At 43.7% G+C, this 25387-nt stretch overlaps 1 protein-coding gene across 3 annotated transcripts in view; it reads left to right on the top strand.

Moving 5' to 3' along the window:
* Window positions 1-25387, top strand: part of MNAT1 (MNAT1 component of CDK activating kinase) — a 432825-nt gene that overhangs the window by 142947 nt on the left and 264491 nt on the right. For all 3 annotated transcript variants that reach the window (XM_063947711.1, XM_063947710.1, XM_063947709.1), the window contains 2 exons: window positions 8577-8680; window positions 12650-12790. In XM_063947711.1, the coding sequence (XP_063803781.1) occupies window positions 8577-8680; window positions 12650-12790 (245 nt within the window). The remainder of the gene's footprint in view (window positions 1-8576; window positions 8681-12649; window positions 12791-25387) is intronic.

The raw sequence follows: 25387 nt of genomic DNA, 5'->3' as shown, positions 1-25387 counted from the left end.
CTCTGCTCACTCTACTCATAAGGTAGGTCCTTCATGGGCAGCACAACAGATATGTAAGGCAGCCACATGGTCTTCCATTTACACATTCATTAGACATTATGCCTTTGATAGCTTTGGCTCTCAGGACGCTGAATTCAGGTGAAGGATTCTCCTGTCCAATCAGGAGCGTCCCCACCACTAAATTTGCTTTGGGACATCCCAATGTTATCCTGTGGATAAGCTGTGGACCCTGCCGGAGAAATAATCGTTATGGTAGACTTACCGTTGATAACGTTATTTCTCCTAAGTCCACAGGATCCATGGGGATCCTACCCTGACGCATCTGATTTGAGGATCCTTTCACTTACTAACCTCTTCCTTCTTGTATGGAAGGGTTAGCATGTGTGTTCTTCTCCCCTGATTAGGGCTCTCTCTGATGGCTCCATCTTTGAGCTTTGGAAAACAACTGAATTGCCTGAGCTAGGAGGTGGGGATATATGGATGGGCCCTTTGAATGCTGGGAGGCTAAAAACTCTGATCGTTTGGTGCCAATCCGCTGTCGCTACCTCGTATCCCAATATTATTCTGTGGATCCTGTGGACTTAGAAGAAATAGAGTTACCAACGGTAAGTCTACCATAACGATTATTTTTCATACTATCAGTGTTCAAGATAAAAAGATAGTATAGTAACTCACAGTAGCATTCCATTGTTTATAACTATATATTCTAAATGTATTACAGTGCAGAGTTACAATGATAGTCTCATTACATCTCAACTTTGGTCCATTAATGATAGTCAATTGGAAGATTCCAAATGTTTTAACATTAAAGATGTGGTCATTCAAGGTATAAAATGACCTACAGTATGTAGATATTTTTACAAACAGATTTTCCTATCCAGATGATAATATTGGTTCTAGGACTATCCTGTCAGATAATATTAGTTTCATAATCTATAATAAGGCAGACTTTGTACTGTTTAGTACTTGCTAGGTGGTAATTAGACATTTCTTAAGGTAATTTCCAAGTCATATGGCTCTATATGTCCAGGTTGAGGTCACTAGTACTGTATGTATATATAGTATATATGTAATATAGAAAGCCTAGTAGCCATGATAATGTGCACTTCGCTTTTTTTTTTTTTATCCTGCACTCTGGCAAATATATGCCATAGGAGAATACAGCTGACCTGGAGATTTCACAAGGCTCAGATCAAATGGTTTTGTGTATTAAGGCGCTTCCACACTGGCCGATATATCGGCCGTTCTATTGGAACAGCCAATCTATCGCGATGGTCCGTTGGCCAGTGTGTACGAACAATATGTCTGTGAATGCTGTAGTTCACAGACATATTGCTACGGCCCTGAGGCACAGCCGATGACCAATATATCTACCGATATATCTGTGTATAGCTGTGTGTACCGTACACATGCTGCAGCAGCCGGCAATGATTGACAGCTGAAGTAGGCGGGCGGATGTAAACGCCCGCCCAGTTCCTGGATTCAATCCCGACGGATTGGGCAGTGTGTATGCTAACACACTGCCCGGTCCATCCATAGATATATCTGCAGTTCAGTTGATCTGCAGATATATTTACTAGTGTGTACCCAGCATTAGGTTATTGTTTTGTTTATTTTATTTATTTATTAGGTAAGTCTATGGTAATGTGTCACAAGTATTCCCAACAGGACATGTTTTCAGTATTTCCTATAATATACAGGTGAAGTAATTCATTTGACTGGGCCAATAAATACTCCATGTCTTCGCACTGAGGGAAATTAGGAAAACATGACCTGTTAGCACACTACTTTAAGACCAGGAGGAGGAACCTGATTCACATTTCATCCTGGAGATATACTGTATGTCTGATCTTGTTCTTATCTCTGTCTTTCTGACTAGTTCAAACTCTTCTCAATTTATTTTTTGATGTAAAATGAGCATGTTACATTATTTAATGAACCCAGCTATGGTTATTTCAGTCACAATGTCATTGCTTAGTTCTAGAAAAGACAAGTGCCTCCTGAAGGAAATAGATCAGGTTGAAGTTTCATCATCTTTGGTTTCAAGCCTTTAGGTCAAATTGTGAAAATGTATCATGAGATTGAATGATTGATGTTTGCATAGTAACAACTGATGTGGTTTTGCAGTTCGGCTTTTTATTAATGTGTATATAAATGGATTTATGTTTTTACTTTTTATTTTCACTAACGTCCTAGTGGATACTGGGGAATAGTAGATTACCATAGATTGGGTCCATTGGAGCCTGGCACTTTAAGAAATTAAGTGTGTGCTGGCTCCTCCCCTCTATGCCTCTCCTAGCAGTCTCCGTTTAAAAATTGTGCCCAAGGATCCGGGTGCATTCTTTTGCTCTCCGGAGAGTTTTTTCCGGAAATTTATTTTAGTTTGTTTTTTTCAGGCAGCACTGGTTGGCAACCAGTCTGCCTGCGTCATGAGACTTAGGAAGGGGACCGAACCAACTTCCTTAGAGTTAATGTTTCGTATCCCCACTGACAGGACACTGAGCTACTGAGGTGATGTTTCTCACACTCCCAGAGTGTGAGCCCATGCCGTCGGCATGCCACCACCCCTAACAGGTGTCGAAGACGTGGTGTGGTGAGTACAGACACCGGGATCCTGGTTAGCGGGTCCTCGGTGAACATGGCGGCATGAAGGGACAGCGGTCACCTGGCTGCGGTGCCCGCTGCATACCCCACACGGGCGATATATAGAGAAAGGGTTACACACTCTTCTTTTTTTTTTTTCTACACCATATAGAGTAAAAGCCAGTATAAAGAAATGACAGGGACCATGCGCCATTGAGGGGGCGGGGCTTCCCGGAGCGGGACCAGAAGCTGAAAGGCGCCATTTCATGCTGTTGCTACTGAGTACAGGCAGAAGCTGTTCCTCCACAGAGCCACTAAATCACAATTGTACTTGTACAAAAGGCCTCATAATGAGGTGGGAGCTTATAGACCGTGGTTACACTACTGTGTGGTAAAAATATATTTCTATATATACACCCAGCGGAGCGCTGCTCTGATCTGAGGTATTGTGTGCTGGACACAATCCTCTCTGTGTGTGTGTGTCTCCATTCAGGGTTGCCTGGAATAAAAAAAAATAATAATAATAGTAATAATAATAATTTATTCTAAAGCAGAGTCTGTGTGATAGACTGATTTGCATAACATTATAACAGGATGTTCCTTTCCTTTTCAACCATTAATGCATAATGAACAGCAATTGAGGATTGTGCACTTTCACTCTGTGAAACTATAAAATCTTGAAAGTGTATCACAGTATTACTGCTACTTAATAACAAAGAAGAATACAGGTGTTTTTAACGGGATGCCGTTCTTCAATCAGAAAGGCTTAATGAATACTAATTGAGGACTGTGTAATTTTACTGTGTGGAACTTCCGGCGCCGGTATGCTGGCCACCGGGGTCCCGGCCGCCGGCATACCATACTACACCCCTTAAAAGTGTATAACAGTAATACTGTTACTTAGTAACAAAGAAGAAACCTGTTACACAGATATATATCTGTCTTTTCTTCATACCCAATTGATACAAATTGAGTGACTTTCAGTGTCAGGTCTGCAGAATCTACATTGGTTTATAAGTGTAATTTATTGTATGTTTTTATTATTGTGATTAGGAAGTTTATGTTGGTTTTAATAAACAAATAAATATATTGCTTGTTACTTTCAAGGACAGCGCTTCTTAATTTTTTTGTCTGGAATAAGTGTGCGGTCTCACTAATACTGCACTGTGTTTCATACTTATCTCTGTGTTTTCTGCTAAAAGCATGTCTGCAAATAAGTCTGTGTGTACTTTATGCAAGGCTAGTTTTACACCTTCCTCACAGGGGTCCCTAATGTGTACCCAATGCCCACTACCTTCACAGGGTAGTAATATGCAGGAACCTGAGTGGATGAAATCATTTAAAACTATGATTCCAAGTATAATTCAGAGTTCGCTACGGCTAAACAAGAAAGGCAAACCCTGAAACAGTCTATGGACACTTTCATGTTAGCTGCTTGCGACCACAAACAGGCTCCTCAGCCCCCCCCCCCCATTGGTCTCTCATAAGCGCACTCTCCCACAGTGGTTGCAGTCTGAATCTGATTCTGAACTACCAGAGTTAGATGAGGGAGATGCGGAGGTGGATGAAGAAAATTCCCTGTCCCCAGGAGTTGAGGCCCTTATTTATGCCATTAGAGAGGTGCTCAATATCCCACATAAGGAAGCAGAACCAGCAGAGGAATTATTTTTTTAATATGATACCAAAGTCCTCTGCAACCTTCCCGGTTTCTAAGGAATTAGGGGCCTGATTCAGAGTTGATCGCAGCAGCCCATGTGCACTGCAGGGGGGGGGGGGCGGATATAACATGTTCAGAGAGAGTTATATTTGGGTGGGGTGTGTTCGAACTGAAATCTAAATTGCAGTGTAAAAATAATGCAGCCAGTATTTGCCCTGCACAGAAACAAAATAACCCGCCCAAATTAACTCTCTCTGCAAATGTTATATCTGCCACACCTGCAGTGCACATCATTTTGCCCAACTGCTAACAAATTTGCTTCTGTGATCAACTCTGAATTACCCTCTAGATTTCCTGGCTAAGGCAGTGTGGATAAATCCTGACACAATTTTTATTTCCTCTAAACGGGTACTAAATTCATTTCCTTTCCCTACAGAAGATAGGAAAATCTGGGAAAAACCCGCCGACAGTAGCTACCTCTGTGTCCAGACTGTCACTTAAAATTGTACTACCTGTGGCCATTTCTCTCAAAGACCCAGCTGATCGCAAAATTGAAACCACTCTTAAATCAATTTATACTGCAGCAGGTGTAGCCCAATGCCCTACCATAGTATGCTGCTGGATTTCTAGAACCATGGTAAAATGGTCTGTTGATATAGGTGCTGCAAACTGTGAGTGAGGCTGTTAAGGAACTTAGTATCATTAACGGCCGTACCACTGCTATGGCAGTATTGGCTCGTAGAGCCCTGTGGCTGCGACAATGGTCAGCAGATGCTGATTCTTAAAAAGGGGTTGAGAACCTTCCTTTTACAGGTGTTGCCTTGTTTGGGGAAGAACTGAACAAGTGGATATCTCAGGCGACTGTAGGTGAATGTACATATCTGCCATCTGCTACACCACCTATCCTGGGCCCTCTCTGCAGTCCTTTCGGGTGGCCAGATTCAGAGGCAAAGCCAAAGGTACCTCCAATGCTGCTAGAGGAACTCGTGGTAAGTCCCGTAAACCAGCTGCTGCTGGAACTTCGGACCAGGCCTCAGGATTCTCTTTCACGAAGCCCTCCCCGTGACGGTGGGCCCCTGCAGCAAGGCAACTTTCAGGTAGGCGCTCGCCTTCAACACTTCGCACACTTATGGGCAGAGTCCTGCTGGGATCCTTGGGTGAGGGTCCTCATATCCCATGGTTACTGGCTGGAATTCCAGGAACTCCCTCCTCTCAGATTCTTCAGTTCAGGCTTCCCAGCTTCACCTGTAGCACGGGTTTCCTTGCAGGAGGCAGTGCAAAAACTGCTTTCTACAGGTGTTACTGTTCCAGTACCTCTGCTGCACGCAAAGGGGTTTTACTCAAGTCTCTTTGTAGTCCCGATGCCGGTCGGCTCTGTATGGCCGATCTTGAACCTCAAATCCCTGAACCCTTATCTTCGAGTGTTCAAATTCGAGTTGGAATCACTAAGAGCAGTGATAGCAAGTCTGGAGGAGTGGGAGTTTCTGGTGTCCCTGGATATCAAGGATGCATTCCTGCATATCCCAATATGGCCCCTCACCAAGTGTTCCTCCGGTTTGCTGTACTGGACCAACATTTTCAGTTTCGGGCCTTACCCTTTGGTCTCTCCACAGCCCCAAGGGTATTCACGAAAGTCTTGCCCGAAATGATGCTACAATTGCGCATGATGGGTGTGAACATAATCCCGCACCTGGACTATCTCCTCATAAAGGTGGTGTCCCAGGAACAGCTGCTGCACGGCATCGACTTGACTACTTGTCTGCTTACGGACCACGGATGGATCATCAAGTTCCAGCAATCTCGCCTGGATCCGTCTCTGAGAATTCAGTTCCTGGGAATGTCAGTGTCTCAGAAGGTTTACCTTCCAATGGACAAGGCTTTGACTATTCAGTTTATGGTCCGCTCGGTACTGAAAACACGCTGGATCTCAATTCATCTTTGCATACGCTTGCTGGGCAAGATGGTGGCCTCCTACGAGGCAAAACGGTATGGCAGGTACCATGCACGGCCATTTCAACTGGATCTGTTGGACAAATGGTCGGGATCTCACCTGCACATTCATCAGCATATAACCCTGTCGCCAAAAGCAAGGATATCCTTGTTATGGTGGCTACAAGTCTCCCATCTTGTGGAGGGTTGGAGTTTTAATACCCAGTCTTGGACTCTGTTAACAATGGATGCCAGCCTCCGGGGTTGGGGGGCTGTGACCTAAGGGGCGCCGTTCCAGGGGACATGGTCGTTTAAGGAATCTGCTCTTCCAATCAACATCCTGGAACTGAGACCAATTTACAGTGTTCTCCTACAGGCATCATGCCTCCTTCGGAATCGAGCCATCCACGTGCAGTCGGACAACGCCACGGCAATAGCGTACATCAACCGACAGGGAGGAACACGAAACAGGGCCGCAATGCGAGAGGTGTCAAGAATACTCCTCTGGGCGGATGCCATTGCAAGGGCCATCTCCGCAATTTACATTCCAGGAGTGGACAACTGGGAAGCGGACTTCCTAAGCAGGCACGTTAGCGGTAGATGCTCTGACGGTGCAGTGGTCTTCCCAGTTCGTATTCCTGTTTCCTCCAATTCCTCTCATTCCAAGAGTTCTAAAGAGACTAAAAAAGGAAAGCGTTCCGGCAATTCTCATTGCCCCAGATTGGCCTCGAGGGGCCTGGTGTGCGGACCGCCTGACCTTGTCTTTGGAGGAACCCTGGCCTCTGCCACTTCTCAAGGACCTTCTTCAACAAGGACCGTTTGTCTATCCAGACTTACAGCAGCTACGTTTGACGGCTTGGAAGTTGTGAGGGAGATTTTAACCAGAAAGGGTCTCCCATCCAAGGTTGTCTCCACTATGATCCAGGCCAGTAAGGTGGTTACAGCCAAACATTGCCACCGTATTTGCAAGAATTATGTTTCTTAATGCGAGGGTAGAAAATATTCTCCGGTGGAATTTTGTATGGGCCGCTTCTACAGTTCCTGCAGGCAGGCATGGATAAGGGCCTACGATTAGACTCTATCAAAGTTCAGATTTCGCCTCTCTCTCCTTCCAGAAACAACTGGTGGTACTTCCCGAAGTATAGACTTTTCTAAAGGGGGTTATGCACATTCAACCTTCCTTTGTCCCTTCCACGGCTCCGTGAGATCTGTGTGGTCTTGACTTTTCTCCAGTTGGACTGGTTTGAACCCTTGCATAGGCTAGACTTGAAATATCTAACGTGGAAGACCGTCATGTTGCTGGCCTTAGCCTCTGCAAGACGTGTTTCGTACAGGGGGGCCTTATCCTGTAAGAGCCCGTACTTGATATTTCATGAGGACAGTTTTTGCCAAAGGTAGTGTCGGCCTTTCATGTGTAACTCAACCACTTGTGGTTCCAGTGTTATCTGACACTTCCGTTGCTCCAAAGTCCCTGGGTGTGGTGAGGGCTTTGAGGATTGCTTTAGAAGGACTGCTTGTCACAGGAAGTCTGACTCTCTGTTTGTCCTTTATGAAGCTACTAAAATTGGTTGTGCCGCCTCCAAGCAATCCATTGCTCGTTGGCTCAAATCGACTATTCAACAAGCCTATACTTCGGCAGCTCTGCCGCTGCCGAGTTCTATTCAGGCCCACTCCACGAGGTTGGTGGGTTCTTCCTGGGCAGCTGCCCGGGGTGTCTCGGCCTTACAGTTGTGCCGGGCAGCTACTTGATCTGGTTCGAACACGTTTGTCAAGTATATTGTCAAGGATGACCTTTCAGTTTGGTCAGGCGGTTTTGCAGGGGTCTCAGCACTCTCCCACCCGTTCTGGGAGCTTTGGGACGTCCCCATGGTAATCTGCTATTCCCCAGTATCCACTAAGACGTTAGAAAAAAAATAGGAATTTAATACCTTCCGGTAATTCCTTTTCTCGTAGTCTGTAGTGGATACTGGGCGCCCGCCTCAGTGCTTAGTTTCCTGCTTACCTGGTTGTAAGTGTTCTTGGTTGGGTTTGCTGTTGCTTTCCCTGTTCCAGGTTTGATTAGCGTAGCTATCCTTCTATAGTTAGCGTTGCTTTCCTCTCTTATGGTTAGCTCTGCTATCTTTGTTGTTATTGTGTGTTGGTTCGTTACCTCACCGCTTTATGTGTTTATATCCTTCTCTCAAAGTATGTCTGTCTCCTCGGGCACAGTTTCCTAGACTGAGTCTGCTAGGAGGGGCATAGAGGGAAGGAGCCAGCACACACTATTAGTTTCTTAAATTGCCAGGCTCCAATGGACCTGATCTATACCCCATGGCAATATAGTATTCCCCAGTATCCACTACGGACTACAAGAAAAGGAATTACCGTTAGGCATTCAATTCCTATTTTTTCTTTGCCTCTTGAGCAGTGTTTAACCTGACCAATAATATGGATATTGAAGACACTAAAAGAAAAATAGAGCAGTACCAAAAGGAAAACAAAGACACAATTCAAAGAAACAAAGTAAAACTGGTGAGTACATTTAGTGTGGTTTAACAGGTGAACATAGTAACCAATATTGTATATTTAGCCTTTACAGTGGATGGTTGGTCCTAATGGTAGGTGCACCCTTTGTGATTTTGTAAACAATTTCGCTCATTTTTACCCTTCCGAGCGATATTGTTTACAGTATCACCCAGTGTGTATACTACCAACGATGCCCGATGTGGGCTCCCCTACTGTCTGCTGTACATGCAGCTTAATCTGACTATATCGTCAGATGCTGCATGTTCAGGCTGTCCGTGGCATGATGTCACTGTGCGAGATTGCTTGCGATATCGCACAGTGTGTATGCACTATGTCAGCAGCCCTGGAAGGGAAACGCTATGCGATATTGCTCATGAAGCATATCGCATAGTGTGTTTCCACCATAAGACTTGAGTAGCAACCACTGGGCCCATCTAACTTATCCTTAGACAGATATAAAATTGATACTGTAGATTAATGAGAGTATGGCAGGTAAAGGAAACTGTTTATGCTAATATTGTTTATCTAAACTTAAATGTCCAGCCATCTGCCTCTTAAGACTCTCGTGCATTTTGGAATTGGTTTTTGTTTTTACTAAAGAAAATGTTGTTGACTGTTACTCGCTGCTGCTCTCCTGCGCTACTAGTTGCTGCTGCCTAATAGTCCACACGGCTTGCTGCCTGATTGCTCATTGTCTGTTATTAAAAAAATAAAATGTTTTATTCTTCCCCTTAATGTTTCCTCCATAATAGATGGAGAGTGATTACATCATCACTGCGTTGCACCCACCCGTCATGCCATAAGGGTGATTGCTAGACTTTTCAGGGAATCAAGGAGATCAACAGTATTTCAGGCAGTCTCCCTGACATTTAGGAAAAGTTGGCAAGCAGGGTTGGACTGACCCAGAGGGTTACGTAGGAAATCCCCAGTGAGGCCCACCCCCTTCTCTAGGGTTCATATCTGTACCCCATCTGTGTCACCCCTGTTTGTCTACCCCTCCCCTAAGAATGTAAGCTCTCATGAGTAGGGCCCTCTTCCCTCATGTGCTTATCCTTTTCTTACTTTAATAATCCTCAACTGCCCAAATCCTGCAGTTTTTGGCCACCTTGGAACTTATCTCTATGTTGTTTACTGATGTAGTTATGCTTAGTTACCCTGTACTTGTCCTATATTGTCTTCAACTTTTAGTCACTGTTTTCCTGTTTTGATTATGTGCATATGTACTCTGTAATTGGGCGCTGTGGAACCCTTGTGGCGCCATACAAATAAAGGATAATAATTATATTCCAGACTGTGCACTCGGGTTGTACACTATTACAAGGTCAGTTTCCAGGGGAGCAGGAGCACTGAGAAACATGGTCTGGATTACAGAAACTATGTCAACACTCCGGGGTCTATTTATAAAGCAGTGAAAAGTGTGGAGAAGCTGCCCGTGGCAACCAATCAGCATTGAAATAACATTTATAATTTGCATAATATAAAATTATACAGAGCAGCTGATTGGTTGCAATGGGCATGTACTCCACTGGCTCACTTCTCCACACTTTTCACTGCTTTATGAATAGACCCCTCTGTCCCCTCCTCTTATTGGCTGTGAACACAGTTCCTATACGCCATAAGAATTACTTTGTAGCTCTGCATTCATTCGCTAACCCACAGTTTAGTCATCCAAGTGGTAAGGGCTTAGATAACTGTTTTATTTCACCTTTATTAAACTTATTGAGCTTTAAGGGTCCCTTATCACAGTGCATTAATGCAGTGTATATAAAGACCAGATCGCCATGATGTGCTAAACTACATATGTTAAACTATACTTCATCCCCACTATGGCGTATTCAATACAGTGCATTACTGTTGTCAGTCTAGTACATTACAATGCATCGACTATCAATATTTACTATATATGTATGTGTGTGTGTATGTATGTATGTATGTATGTATGTATATGTATATATATATATATATATATATATATATATATATAAAATAGAGAAATTCAGCGCTAAAGATAAGAACAATCAAAATTTATTCGACAGAGGTATTCCTAGTCATATATATCGCATACATATATGGAAAAGTATATTATGTGTATGAATATACTGTTGCAACAGAAAAAATAAAAAAATAGATATGAATAAAAAACACCAATAGTGGTAGGGCAAGGAGCAACACTGCTAGATGATATAAAAACTTTTGTTTAGAATTGCTGGGAAAAATATTTTGAAAAAGCCTGGTTCTTAGGGAAATTTGTGTACCAGAATTACCAGTTCCACTTGAACGAGTCCTCCAATAGGTTAGCACTCCTGTATAGCACTGGAGATCCTCTCACTGGTTAGGTTTTCTCATGCTGGTACTATGCAGTTCCACTTGAATGGATCCTCCAATAGGTTAGCACTCCTGTATGGCAATGGAGATCCTCTCACTGGTTGAGTTTTCCCATGTTGATACTGGGCTGCAAGTCACCCAGAGCAAGGTCTTTCACAGGGGCTTGCCAAATAGTGTCCCAAATAGACCGTGGTTCCCTATCGATAAGCAGCAGGCTGATAACAGAGAGTATAGGTCCCAGTCTTGTCACCGACGTGTTTCACTGCCTAAGCAGCTTTTTCACTGCGTCGGTGACTAGACTGGGACCTATACTCTCTGTTATCAGCCTGCTGCTTATCGATAGGGAACCACGGTCTATTTGGGACACTATTTGGCAAGCCCCTGTGAAAGACCTTGCTCTGGGTGACTTGCAGCCCAGTATCAACATGGGAAAACTCAACCAGTGAGAGGATCTCCATTGCCATACAGGAGTGCTAACCTATTGGAGGATCCATTCAAGTGGAACTGCATAGTACCAGCATGAGAAAACCTGATCAGTGAGAGGATCTCCAGTGCTATACAGGAGTGCTAACCTATTGGAGGATCCATTCAAGTGGAACTGGTAATTCTGGTACACAAATTTCCCTAAGAACCAGGCTTTTTCAAAATATTTTTCCCAGCAATTCTAAACAAAAGTTTTTATATCATCTAGCAGTGGTGCTCCTTGCCCTACCACTATTGGTGTTTTTTATTCATATCTATTTTTTTATTTTTTTCTGTTGCAACAGTATATTTATACACATAATATACTTTTCCATATATGCATGTGATATATATGACTAGGAATACCTCTGTCGAATAAATTTTGATTGTTCTTATCTTTAGCGCTGAATTTCTCTATTTCTTTGTTGTTTTACCTATGGGGTCTGACTAGCCCTTTATATCCAGCAGCTGGAAGTCTCACAGCACCTGTCAGCGCCAATTCTACCTTGGTAGTTATACTTCACACATTATATATATATATATATATATATATATATATATATATATATATATATATATATATATATATATATATACCATACAGTCACTAACTATCACCCCGGTGGGCCCTTCCTACCACAGTCTGACACTGTTGGCACATTGTGTAAAAGATACATTGTTTTTTTTTTTAAACACACTATGCCAGTGGTTTCCAAACTTTTTTGAATCACGGCGCCCTAGAATATCAGAATTTTATTCACGGCACCCCATGGCCAATAATTTCTTATTGAGAAATTTAGAAAGAAATATTACATTAAGTAGATAGCGTTTATATGTCATCCTTAGGGTCAGTTGTGTGGTGAGGGACAAGATTTGCTTCTGTTTGGCCACATATTTTATGACTGCCAGCCACCAGCACTGGTTTTGCCTATTATATTGACCATGAATAAGTTGAATTGGTCCTGGACCACCAACCCAGGGCACCCCTGCAAGTGTCCCGAGGCACCCCAGGGAGCCACGGCACACAGTTTGGGAACCTCTGCACTATGCCTTTTAAAAAGTATAAGCTGCTGGCAGTGTCAGACTTTTACTGCTAGATATGTGCAGTCTGCCTAGTAAACTGAAGTCTGGACAACAGCAACAATAATGCAGATATAATATATATTTATTGTGATGTTTCATGCACAGACCAGGGAGCAGGAGGAGCTGGAGGAAGCTCTAGAAGTGGAGCGACAGGAGAATGAACAGCGGAGAATCCTACTACAGAAAGAAGAACAACTTCAGCAAAAGATGAAACGAAAGAATAAGCAGGAGCTGCTGGATCAGCTGGTACATTATACGAGCATATTATCTACATCTATTCTCAGTAATGTTTGATTTTAATTATTTAGATTACTAATTAGTTTTATAACATTGCTGATTGAATATCTTTGAGTGATACAGGGAGGAGGAGATTGGAGGAGCTTGTGTATCTTCTTTCTTGCCAGCCTGCATTCGAAAACAATATGGGAGTCTAAAGGTGGAAGTGGAAACCATTATATATAAACTGATTCTGGGAACCACTAAAAAAAATTTGAGAGTAAGACTCTATTACTCATATCTTGAGGTTGATGGTTTCTCTGTGTTTCACTGGTGTTCTTTAGTTATATATATATATATATATATATATATATATATATATATAACTAATGTTACTTGGAATAGCGCTTATTGGAGTGAACACTATTTTTTCTGGGCTATATGATCTGGTCAGACAGCAATGTTGGCCTGGGGTCAGGAGGATGGGAAAATGAAGAAAGAGAAAATATGTGAGGTTATGTGTGGACTGTACAGTGGGGATTTAATTGGATAGGAAAGCTTTTGAAGGTTATGTGGGCAGTTCAAGAATTTGATAAGCTTGTCTGAAGAGGTGAGTTTTCAGGGAACGTAACTCCTGAGCACCCTTACTATGTCCAGTGCACGAAGAGAGCCCATGGAATCTGTCTAATTGTTGTCTAGCAATGAGGGAACTACAGTTTCCTAATTGATATGATTATGGTACACTACTTACGGCTGAAAGGATGGGTTTGTTCTTAGCACCACTCTGTTTTAATGGACGCTCAAGAAAGGTGATTGACAGGATAGTGGTTCAAGCTTGGATACTTTTCCGGCTGAAGAGAGAGCCTGGAGGAAAACATTTTCCATGTCAATATTTTAATGTCCACCAACTCCAATGGTACAAAGCGAGAGGTTTGAAGACCCTTAAAAAACAGATTGAAATCTCAAGGTACTGTACTACAGGGGCACATAGAGAGGTTGGATGTTTAGTACCTCCTGTCAGGGCCGGTGCAAGGTTTCCCGGGACCCTAGGCAAAACTTCTGCCTACTGCCCCTTCCCCGTGCCCACCCTTCAGGTGAAAGGCATGCTGCTGCTCTCCCCCACCCCCAGTCTGTTGCATGGCTGCTCTCTTTTCCCCATCTCCCCAGTCTGTGTGGGTGCCTGCTGCTCTCAGCCTTTCCCCCCCCCCCCCCCCCCCCCCACTCTGTAAAATGTCTGCTATTCTGTTCCCTCCACCATCTGTGTGCATGCTGGTGCTCATTCCCCCAGACTGTGTGCATGCCTGCTGCTCATCTCCACCCCCCACCCCCCTTCCCGACTGCTGCTCTCCCCCTCTTTCCTTATCAAAGCAGAGAGTGCACTGTGCAGCCACCTTACCTGCAGGCTGCAATGCAGAGTTGAGACTGAGTAGACTGTGAAAGAACCTGGAATGAAGAGCAGCGCCGCATGTTACCCCTGGCCAAGACTCCAGGAGCTGTCAAAGTTACTGCCTGTGCCGGAGCTGGAGGCTGCAATACGGGAGCTTGGCAGTCGCTGCTACTGTAAGATATGAGTGCCGGGGGTATTGCGACGCCTGTAGGAGGTAGGTATTGCGACGCCTGTGGGAGTTTTCCACAATTTTTTTTTCTTTTTTTGAACTTTTTCATACTTAACGATCCACGTGGACTACGATTGGAACGGTAATCTGTGCCGAGCGAAGACACCATGCCCGAAGCATGGCGAGCCATGCGAGAGGACGCGGTGCACTAATTGGGGTTCCCAGTTACTCTACGAAGAAAACTACACCAAAATAACATAAAAAAACCCATGTCGACCTTTTGACCTGTCGACCTAGAACATGTCGACTAAAAAGACCCTGTCCACCTAGACACCCTGTCGACCTAGTTACTGTCGACCAATAGTGGTCGACCTAGACATTGTCGACCTAGTTACTGTCGACCTTCAATACCACACCCAGATTATCCACAGGATAACAATGGGGATATGATGGAGCGACAGCGGATTGGTACCAAACGATCACAAGCTTTCAGGCCTCCCAGGATGCAGGGGCTCGTCCATATATCCCTGCCCACTGGCTCAGTCAAATCAGTTTTTTGTTTGGTACGGCAGGAGTCGGACCATGATCACAGGGCTGCTGTGTTTGGCAGCCCTAAGCATTTTTATTTTATTCTTATAGTCTTACTACATTGTTTTTGATTGATCTTTCCTAAGAGCGTCTTACACGTATATTGGAAAGAGTTGCTCCAACAACTCTCCGCCGGGTCGCAACAACGCTTATCCACGGTACAAGTGCTGTCTCGACTGGTGTCTGTGTCGGATATATACAAGCAGGTCCAGCAGACGTTACCAGGCTGTGGCCGGAGCACGGGGAGAAGGTAAGGCATCGGTCCTGCTTAGAAGGGGAATACGGACACAGCCACACTGTTTTAGAAGGAGACTACCAAACAGTAGCTGAAGCTCCGGAACCACGGGTGCGCCAACGCTAGGCCTTAGGAATCAAAAGGCACCAGGATTAGTTTGAGGCTTCGATCCCTAGGGTTGATGTCAGCGGTGGGGAGTCAGACGCTCTCCTGGTCACCCCTACCCCCAGTTCATGACCAGTTTCCGTGCGTCTCCTGCCATGAACTGATTGCCTCACTTCCGTCTCAGATGCTGCCATGAGGGGTCTCGGTTGCAGCATAGGCCGCTGCGTCTGTGTACACTAAGGTACCGCTAGGAGATCGGGTCGCAGACGGGTGCGTCTGCATGCACTGGCATTCACTGAGCGTCTGTGTCCACTAAAAAGTTACCGGAGCGGCAGTGTACACTAGTAGCGTCTGGATCCACTCAGCGTCCACAAACGTATTGATCGATCCTGGAAGTGGGGTGAGTCTCCCTGTATCCCACTCTACGGAGTAAGGGTTATACCGCACTAATTTTTTATCTACTTTTGTAAGTATGAATAGTTAACTTTAGTGCCTATTACATATGAGTCTGTGTACATTACTGTGGTTTTGTTCGCAAATGCATCTGAATACGTTAAATAACTGTATAGAACAGAATTCAGTAAGTGTACTCCTACATACTTGAAATGTGTTCGTAGTTGATAATATGCACATATGACTAATATATAACATGTGACTGACTGCTAGTGTGATTGCTGACTTTATATATGTTTGTCAGTGTCTCTTCTGAGCCTCAATGCTGGTGCTTGGGTTGGGGTCAGATTGATATCACTTTAATATAGTAAAGTGATTACAGTCACAGATTGTGTAGTACACTGTGAAAAGCTGATTATTTATCATGTCTAAGAGCGGCAAAGGTGATGAGGTTACAATAACAGTAACACCAACACTTATAACATGTTTATCCTGTAAGGTGTGGTTATCAGCTCAGCATATGGCACAGGATGGGTGATGTGCAAATTGTTTTGCGTTTCAGCAGATTGCAAGGCAGATCCCTGTTCAACAACAAATAAATCCACCTTGGGCTATGTTTGCACAAACCTTATCCAGTATAGCTGACAGGTTGGACCCTACAGCTTCAACCTCAGGAATAGGGTATATTATTAACCCATACATGCAGCTCCCGTCTTATGGTATACCCCCACCAGCTTCTACAAATCAACAAGCTGAAAAACCAGAGGTAAATATATCATCAAGTTCACAGGCTACACAGGATGATACATCAGATGAGGATAGCTCCATTTGCTCTACTTCACCATATGAAGAACAGGTAAGAAGGTTTCAGCTCAGAGGATATAGCTGAGTTAATTGGAGCAATGAAGGCTATTCTGTCTCTAGAGGATTCAGCAGAGCCAATAATAAAAACTAAAGCACCTGTGTTTAAACGTCCCAAAACAGTTAGGGTTGAGTTTCCAGGGTCAGAAGAACTGACGGAAATTATGGAGGAAGCTTGGGCTACACCCAATAGGAAATATAGAATTAAAAAAAAAATGGGATTCCTATTACCCTTTTCCAACTGGGGACTGTTTAAAAAGAGAAGTGCCTCCTAAGGTACTGTAGATACGCACGTCATTCGATTAGTGCGAAAATCTATTTTGCCTTTACCATCAACATCATTAAATGATGTCACAGACAGAAGAGTGGATGGGTTTTTGAAAAACATTTTTTCTCTGTCAGGGGCAGTCATAAGGCCAGCTATGGCCTCGGCCTGGATGGCAAAGGCGGTAGCTGAATGGGCTGACGAACTGGAAAATGGGTTTTCAGCACCTACTAGGGAGCAGGAATCCCATATAGCTCATATGAAACAGGCTGCACTATTTTTAGAAGAAGCAGCAATGGATATGGGTACGATTGCTTCCAAAGCATCAGCCTTTAACGGTAGCTGCTCGCAGAGCAATTTGGCTGCGTACATGGAAAGCTGATTCAGAATCCAAGAAGGTTCTGGAAGCTTTGCCTTTTGTTGGGAACATTCTCTTTGGTAAGGAATTGACAGATATTCTGGAGTTAGAAGCAGAGTCCAAGAAAGTCAGGTTTCCTGCCAGTTAAAACCCTAGGCACAGGGGTTCGGGGTTTCGCCCATTTCGATGGCAGGGCAAAACAAAAGGCAAAAATGATTCTAAACAGACCCAGTACAATAAGTCTGGTAAAGCAAAGAAGCAATGGGCCACCAGAGGGCCAGCTTCAAAACCAGAACAGAAACCATCAGCCTGATGGTGTGGGCTTCCACCTGGGGGACCCCAAGGTAGGGGGCCGACTTCTTTAGTTTGCACACATATGGCATCAGTCGACGACAGATGCTTGGGTGCAAGAAGTGGTTTCTCTGGGTTATGTTTTCACTTTCAAGAAGCAGCCTCCTCGAAGGTTTTTTTTGCACCAGCCCGTCTCATATAGAGACAAAGGTCAAAGCATTACAAGAAGCAGTTCAGAAATAGCTTCATTCCGGGGTAATTATTCCAGTACCCCCGGCACAACGGGGGCAGGGTTTTTACTCCAACCTATTTTTGGTTCAGAAGCCAAATGGGTCATTCCGGCCAATTATCAATCTCAAAATGTTAAACAAATACATTTGGGTCCCAAGGTTCCACATGGAGACGTTACGCTCCATAGTTTTGGCCAGGGAACCAGGGGATTACATGATATCTCTGGATATACAGGATGCTTACCTGCATGTGCCTATAACATTGTCCTATCAGTGTTACCTCAGGTTCGCCATCCTCCAGCAACATTTTCAGTTCCAGGCCTTACCCTTTGGGTTAGCCACAGCCCCCAGAGTATTTACCAAGATCATGGTGGTTATGGCTGCTTATCTCCGCAAGCAGGGGATAAGGATTTTCCGTACCTCGACTATCTTTTAATCCTGGCACAATCCCAGGAATTGCTCTTGAGCCATCTCCAACAGACGATAAATTGTCTACAGAAAAAAGGATGGCTCATAAATTGGGCAAAGTCGTCTCTGATTCCGTCACAATGGATGATTCACTTGGGGGCTGTATTGGATTCAAGTCTGCAGAAAATATTTTTACCTCAGGAAAAGATATCCAAGGTGCAGTTAATGACTCAGGAATTAATACACAGTCGGACAATATCAATCCACACAGCAATGCGAGTGATGGGGTTGATGGTGTCAACTTTCGACATGGTGCAATATGCACAATTCCACTCAAGAACTTTGCAGCATCTGATTCTGACCAGATGGAATGGAATACATCAGACAATAAAGAAACAAATGATGGTACTTCCAGTAAAGGTAAAAAGGTCATTAGCCTGGTGGCTATACACATCCCATCTAGACAGGGAAGACTCTTTTGGATATCAGATTAGGAGATCCTAACAACGGATGCCAGCCTACAGGGCTGGGGAGCAGTGTCTGAAAGATTATGGTTCCAGGGACAATGGACCACAGAAGAAAGTCGCCTGTCAATAAACCTGTTGGAACTCCGGGCCATATACATGGCACTGATTCAGGCAAAGGACATTCTGCAAGGAAAACCAGTCCAGATCCGTTAAGACAATGCAACGGCAGTAGCGTACCTCAACCATCAGAGAGGAATTCGCAGCCAAAAAGCTATGGAGGAGGTAAGTCACATACTAAGGTGGGCATAACTCCATCTTCCAGCAGTGGCCCTCATTCCGAGTTGATCGCTCGCTGGCTGCTTTTAGCAGCAGTGCAAATGCTAAGCCGCCACCCTCTGGGAGTGTATCTTAGCTTAGCAGAAGTGCGAACGAAAGGATCGCAGCATTGCTACAAAAAAAGATTGTGCATTTTCTGAGCAGCTCGAAACTTACTCCTAGCTAGCAATCACTTCAGACTGTTCAGTTTCTGATTTGATGTCACAAACACGCCCTGCGTTTGGCCAGGCTCTCCCCCGTTTCCCCAGCCACTCCTGCGTTTTTATTGGGAACGCCCGCGTTTTTACACACACTCCGCCCAGAAACACCCACTTCCTGTCAATTACTCACCGATCAGCAGTGCGATTGAAAAGCGTTGCAAGACCTTGTGTGAAACTGCATAGTTTTGTGTGAAAGTACGTCGCGCGTGCGCACTGCGCACCATACGCATGCGCAGAAATGCTGCTTTTTCACCTAATCACCGCGCTGCGTCCGAAAGCAGGTAGCGATCAACTCTGAATGAGGGCCATTGTCCGCAGTGTTCGTTCCAGGAGTCCTAAACTGGGAAGCGGACTTTCTCAGTCGAAACATCATTCAAGCAAGCGAATGAGCTCTACACCCTGAGGTCTTTCAGACTCTAGTAGATAAGTGGGGGTTGCCAGAGATGGACCTCATGGCATCCCGTCTGAACAACAAAGTTCCGGCATACGGGTCAAGAACAAAGGACCCCTGGAGCGATACTTGTGGACGCACTGTCAGTAAAATGGAACTTTCATCTGGCATATCTGTTTCCTCCAATCTCCCTGCTACCCAGGGTGGTGAGGAAAATAAAGCAAGCAAAGGGTGCCATGATTCTGATAGCTCCGGCTTGGCCCAGAAGGCATTGGTACATAGATCTGCAGAGGATGTCGTTGGATGTGCCAATTCGGCTCCCTCAACGGCCAGATCTACTGATGCAGGGTCCTTGTTATCACATGCATCTGGATCGGCTGTCTTTGGCGGCGTGGCTGTTTAAACCTCTATCCTGAAGTCAAGAGGATTCTCACAACACGTAATTCAAACTATGCTCAGAGCAAGGAAACCCTCCTCAGCTCGCATTTATCACCAAATATGGCAAGCTTATATTCATTGGTGCAGTGAAAGATGTATGGATCCAAAATCTTTCAGAGTATCCAGAATCTTAGATTTCCTTCAGGCAGGAATGGATAAGGGTTTGAAGGTGGCTTCCTTGAGAGTTCAAGTTTCAGCATTGACTGTATGATTCCAAAAGAAAATTGCTACTTTACAGGATGTGCATACTTTTTTCCAGGGAGTGCTGCGCATTCAACCACCCTTTGTTCCTCCTGCAGTACCTTGGGATTTAAGTCTGGTCCTCAAAGCCCTTCAGGGTGCTCCGTTTGAACCACTTAATAAAGTGGATCTTAAATGGTTGACAGCTAAAGTACTCTTTCTACTGACTATGACACCAGCTAGAAGAATGTCAGATTTAGGAGCGCTGCCGTGTAAGTCTCCTTTTCTGATTTTTTTTTTATCCAGATAAAGCAGTTCTCAGAACTAGGTCTGGTTATCTTCCTAAGGTGGTATCTAAATTTCACCTTAACGAAGAAATTGTAGTCCCGGCTTTTCAGGTGTCGGGACTTTCTGCGGGAGAAGCGTCGTTGAACGTAGTCCGTGCATTAAGAATCTACATGGATCGTACCAGTGCCATCAGAAAGACAATTCTCTCTTCATTCTCTACGGATTTCACAAGAGGGGATGGCATGCTACTAAACAGAGGCTAGCAACATGGCTTCGAATGACGATTTCAGAAGCATATTTTCGAGCTGATCTCCCTGTTTCGGCTAATGTCTCTGCTCACTCTATACGTAAGGTAGGTCCTTCATGGGCAGCACAACGCGGTGTTTCAGCAGAACAGATATGTAAGGCAGCCACATGGTCTTCCATTAACACATTCATTAGACATTATGCCTTGGATGCTTTTGCCTCATGACGCTGAATTCAGGCGAACGGTTCTCCTGTCCTGTGGATAACCTGTGGACCCAGCCAGAGAAATATACGTTATGGTAAGAACTTACCATTGATAACGGTATTTCTCCTATGTCCACAGGTTTCCACAGGGATCCCACCCTGACGCACCTGATTTGAGAATCGTTATACTCACTAACCTCATCCCTCTTGCATGGAAGGGTGTGCATGTGTGTTCTTCTCGCCTGAATAGGGTTCTACATAATGCTCCTGCCTAAATGCTTTGGAATACAACTGATTTGACTGAGCCAGTGGGCGGGGATATATGGACGAGCCCGTTACATCCTGGAAGGCCTGAAAGCTTGTGATCGTTTGGTACCAATCCGCTGTCGCTCCATCATATCCCCATTGTTATCCTGTGGAAACCTGTGGACATAGGAGAAATAACGTTATCAACCGTAAGTTCTTACCATAACGTATATTTTATCTGTACTGTCACAAAGGTATGCTGCACTTGGAAGTGGAATAGTTGTTGTCTAAGACAAATGGGCTATTGAATTATTTACTGGAGGTGGAGTCTCTTATTTATTCCTATCTGAGGGTGGAAAATAAGTAAAAAAAAAAAAAAAAAAATTGTATTTCTTCTAGAAATGAGAAGTTTGAAAGCTCCCATTAGGATGAGTCCATGTTTCAGACAATAAATCCTCTGAGGAGAGGTTTCTTCTTTTTTTTTTTTTTTTTAAAGATTTGTTTATTGGAAGATCACAATACATCAATAATGCAAATTCCGACATTCACAGTCCAGTACAATAACAGTGCATGTGAAAACTTAATTAAATTTAAGTATGTGATCCATTTTATCCTTTTTATTTTTTCTCTTTCTATAAAAAAAAAAAACTTCTGGATGGTGTGATTATATTAAAAAACGTTAAACATAAGAAAAGGCAAAGAGTAAGAAAAAAGATTGGATAGGAAAGAAAAAGAGGATAAGGCAGAAGGGAGAAAGGGGGGGGTGGACTCTTGACAAGAAGAAGTAAAAGATCAGACGATCCTGTATAACAAAATACTGCTAGTGGGGGTAAGTATCAATAGCAAAAGGAGAGCTGATTTGTTGAAGGGAGATCCATGGGGACCGAATGGCAATTAATTTTTTTGAAGAATTAAGGATACTCGTCATATACTCCATACGGTACACGTACCAAATGCGGGCCATTATAGTGTGCAGAGAGGGGGCAGCTAATTGCTTCCAGTCCACTGCAATTTGGCAGGTTGTCGCAGAGATCACATGGCGCATCAGTTTATTTTGTTGCTTGGACAATGTTGGAATATCTAGTGGTAGAAGAAAATATTTAGGGTCATTTGGAATGGGGATATGCAATAGGATTGCTATGAAGTTAACAACTTCATTCCATAAGCTAGCTATCTTGGGGCAAGACCACCATATGTGCATAAATGAGCCCTCTAAGTTACACCCTCTCCAAAACCTAAACATAGAAACATAGAATTTGACGGCAGTTAAGAACCACTTGGCCCATCTAGTCTGCCCATTTTTTTTTTATCCTTTAGGTAATTGCAACCCTTTTTGAGCCTTAATTCTTTGTAAGGATATTCATATGCCTATCCCAAGCATGTTTAAATTGCTCTACAGTCTTAGCCTCTACCACCTCTGATGGGAGGCTATTCCACTTATCCACTACCCTTTCTGTGAATTAATTTTTCCTTAAATTTCCCCTGAACCTGCCTCCCTCCAGTTTCAGTGTGTGTCCTCGAGTTCTAATACTTCTCTTCCTTTGAAGAATGTTTCCCTCCTGAACTTTGTTAAAACCTTTGGTATATTTGAAAGTTTCTATCATGTCTCCCCTTTCCCTTCTCTCCTCCATACTATACATGTTAAGATCTTTTAGCCTTTCCGGGTAAGTTTTGTGATGTAGGCCATGCACCATTTTAGTTGCCCTTCTTTGTACACTCTCTAATGTATTTATATCCTTCTGGAGATATGGTCTCCAGAACTGGACACAGTATTCCAGATGAGGCCGCACCAATGACCTATACAGTGGCATTATTACTTCTCTTTTCCTGCTACTGACTCCTTTCCCTATGCAACCAAGCATCTGACTTGCCTTTCGCATTGCTTTGTTGCATTGCTTTCCTGCCTTTAAGTCACTTGAAATAGTGACTCCTAAATCCCTTTCCTCCTCAGTAGTTTCCATTATAGTACCCTTGATACTATATTTAGCCTTTGGGTTTTTGAGACCCAAGTGCATGATTTTGCATTTTTTAGCATTAAACTGTAGTTGCCATGTTCTTGACCATTTTTCAAGCCTAGCTAGGTCATCAATCATTTGTTTTACCCCTCCTGGTGTGTCTACCCTGTTGCATATCTTTGTATCATCTGCAAAAAGGCATACCTTCCCTTCAATACCATTTGCAATGTCACCAACAAAGATATTAAAGAGAATTGGTCAGAGTACAGATCCCTGGGGTACTCCACTGGTAACATTTCCCTCCATAGATTGCACTCCATTGACTACAACTGTTTGTTTCCTATCCTGCAACCAGGTTCTTATCCATTTAACTATTTTATAATCCACCCCCACACTTTTAAGTTTATTTAGCAGTCTGCGATGTGGGACAGTGTCAAATGCCTTACTAAAGTCTAGATATGCTACATCTACAGCTCCCCCTTGATCTATTATTTTCATCACAGAGTCAAAAAAGTCTAAGATTTGTTTGGCATGATCTCCCACCAGTAAATCCATGCTGTTTTGGATCCTGTAAGTTGTTGATTTAAGATATTCCACAACTCTTTCTTTTAGTAGTTTTTCTATTACTTTCCCTACTACTGATGTAAGGCTTACTAGTCTGTAGTTACTTGCTTCTTCCTTGCTTCCACTTTTTGTGCAGTGGAACTACATTTGCTCTTTTCCAGTCCTCTGGAATGGCACCTGTATTTAGTGACTGGTTAAATAATTCTGTTAATGGTGCCACCAGCACATCTTTTAGCTCTTTTAGTATCCTTGGGTGTATCCCATCTGGCCCCATTGATTTATCCACTTTTAGTTTTGAAAGTTCAGTTAGTTAGCAGGACGCTATGGAAAGCCACTCACACAGCCGTTAATCTACTGGTAATACCAGTAGATGAACGGAGGCTGCCAGCGATGAAGCGGGAGTGCGCATCAGCGCTCACCGCTCATCGCTTGTCCATACACACTGGAAAGCAGCTCAAAACACCAAAAGTGAGCTGCTTTCAGCTCAAAATCGCCCAATGTGTATGGGCCTTAAGATTTTTGCATAGATTTTAAGGTCTACGTTAAGCAATGATATTGGCCTATAGTTGACACATTTTGTGGGGTCTATATCAGGTTTTGGGATCACCACAATGTTTGCTTGCAGGGAGGCTGCTGTGAAGGAGGATCCATTTAATACGCTATTAAATAAGGAGGTGAGGTTGGGGGTGAGTTCATGTACAAAGATTTTGTAATATTGGGCCGTGAAGCCATCAGGTCCTGGGGCAACTGAAGACCGCATGGACTTAATGGCAGCGGTTATTTCTTCCGCTGATATGTCTGCATTTAGTGATGCTAGTGTCAATATCAGTAATAGTAGGTAGAGGTGTGTTTAGTAAATATGTCCGTATATTCTACAAATCGATTGAGGGGGTGGAGGATGTCGGCAGGTTGTACAGGGACTTGTAGAAGTCTCTAAATTCTTCTAGCATTTCTGTGGAATCATACGTAGGACCATTTCATTTTTTGGAGTAAAGTTGATCAATAGTAGTTGAAGCTTGTTTGCGTCTTTTTATTAGCTAGCAAGGAGTCCATTTTATTTGATTTATCGTAAAATCTTTGTCGCAGTTTCTGCAAGATGCTCGCAGCTCGACGAGATAGTAAAGTATTCAATTGACCTTTAAGATTGTCTATCTGAGATAGGAGCGGTACGGTAGGAGATAGTTTATGTTGGGCCAGTAAAGCGGCTATTTGAGTCTCTAAGGATGAGATTTCTTCTGCCGCTTTTTTCCCGCATAATAGAAGTCTTAATTATTATGTGGCCTCGGAGGGTGGCTTTATGGGCCTCCCATACAAATCCAGGGGCGACGTCTGAGGTGTTGTTTTTGTAAAAATAATGTTTCAGGGTTATTTTGAGGTCGGTTAAGGTTGAGGGGTGTAATAATAATGTGTTATCTAAACGCCATTTACGTGTTGGTGGAGGGCCCTGGAAGAGGTCTAATAAAATATATACACCTGCGTGGTCGTTCCACGTAAACGGGGAAATACCGGCATCCGCAGTGGATTGAGAGATGTGAAACATATCAATGCGGGAGTATTGCTGATGAGGGCCTGAAAAATGTGTGTAGTCTCGAGCCGAAGAGTGGCATAACCGCCATGAGTCACACAAATTCAATTGTTTAAGAGAGGAGGAAAAGGGTGAGAGAAGTCCTAGAAGTGTTAACATCCTTCTTAGTACCTGGAGGGCCAGATTTGTCCAGTGAAGGGTCAATAACAGTGTTAATGTCCCCCCTAGAATTATGTGACCCTGTGCAACCTTTTGAAGACGCCTACATAAAACTTTAAAGAATTGGGACTGATCCTG

Source organism: Pseudophryne corroboree, chromosome 12, assembly GCF_028390025.1.
Source record: "Pseudophryne corroboree isolate aPseCor3 chromosome 12, aPseCor3.hap2, whole genome shotgun sequence".
In the NCBI taxonomy this organism is placed as follows: Eukaryota; Metazoa; Chordata; class Amphibia; order Anura; family Myobatrachidae; genus Pseudophryne; species Pseudophryne corroboree.
Note: the sequence above shows the minus strand (reverse complement) of the source record. Positions and strands in the feature narration are given on the sequence as shown.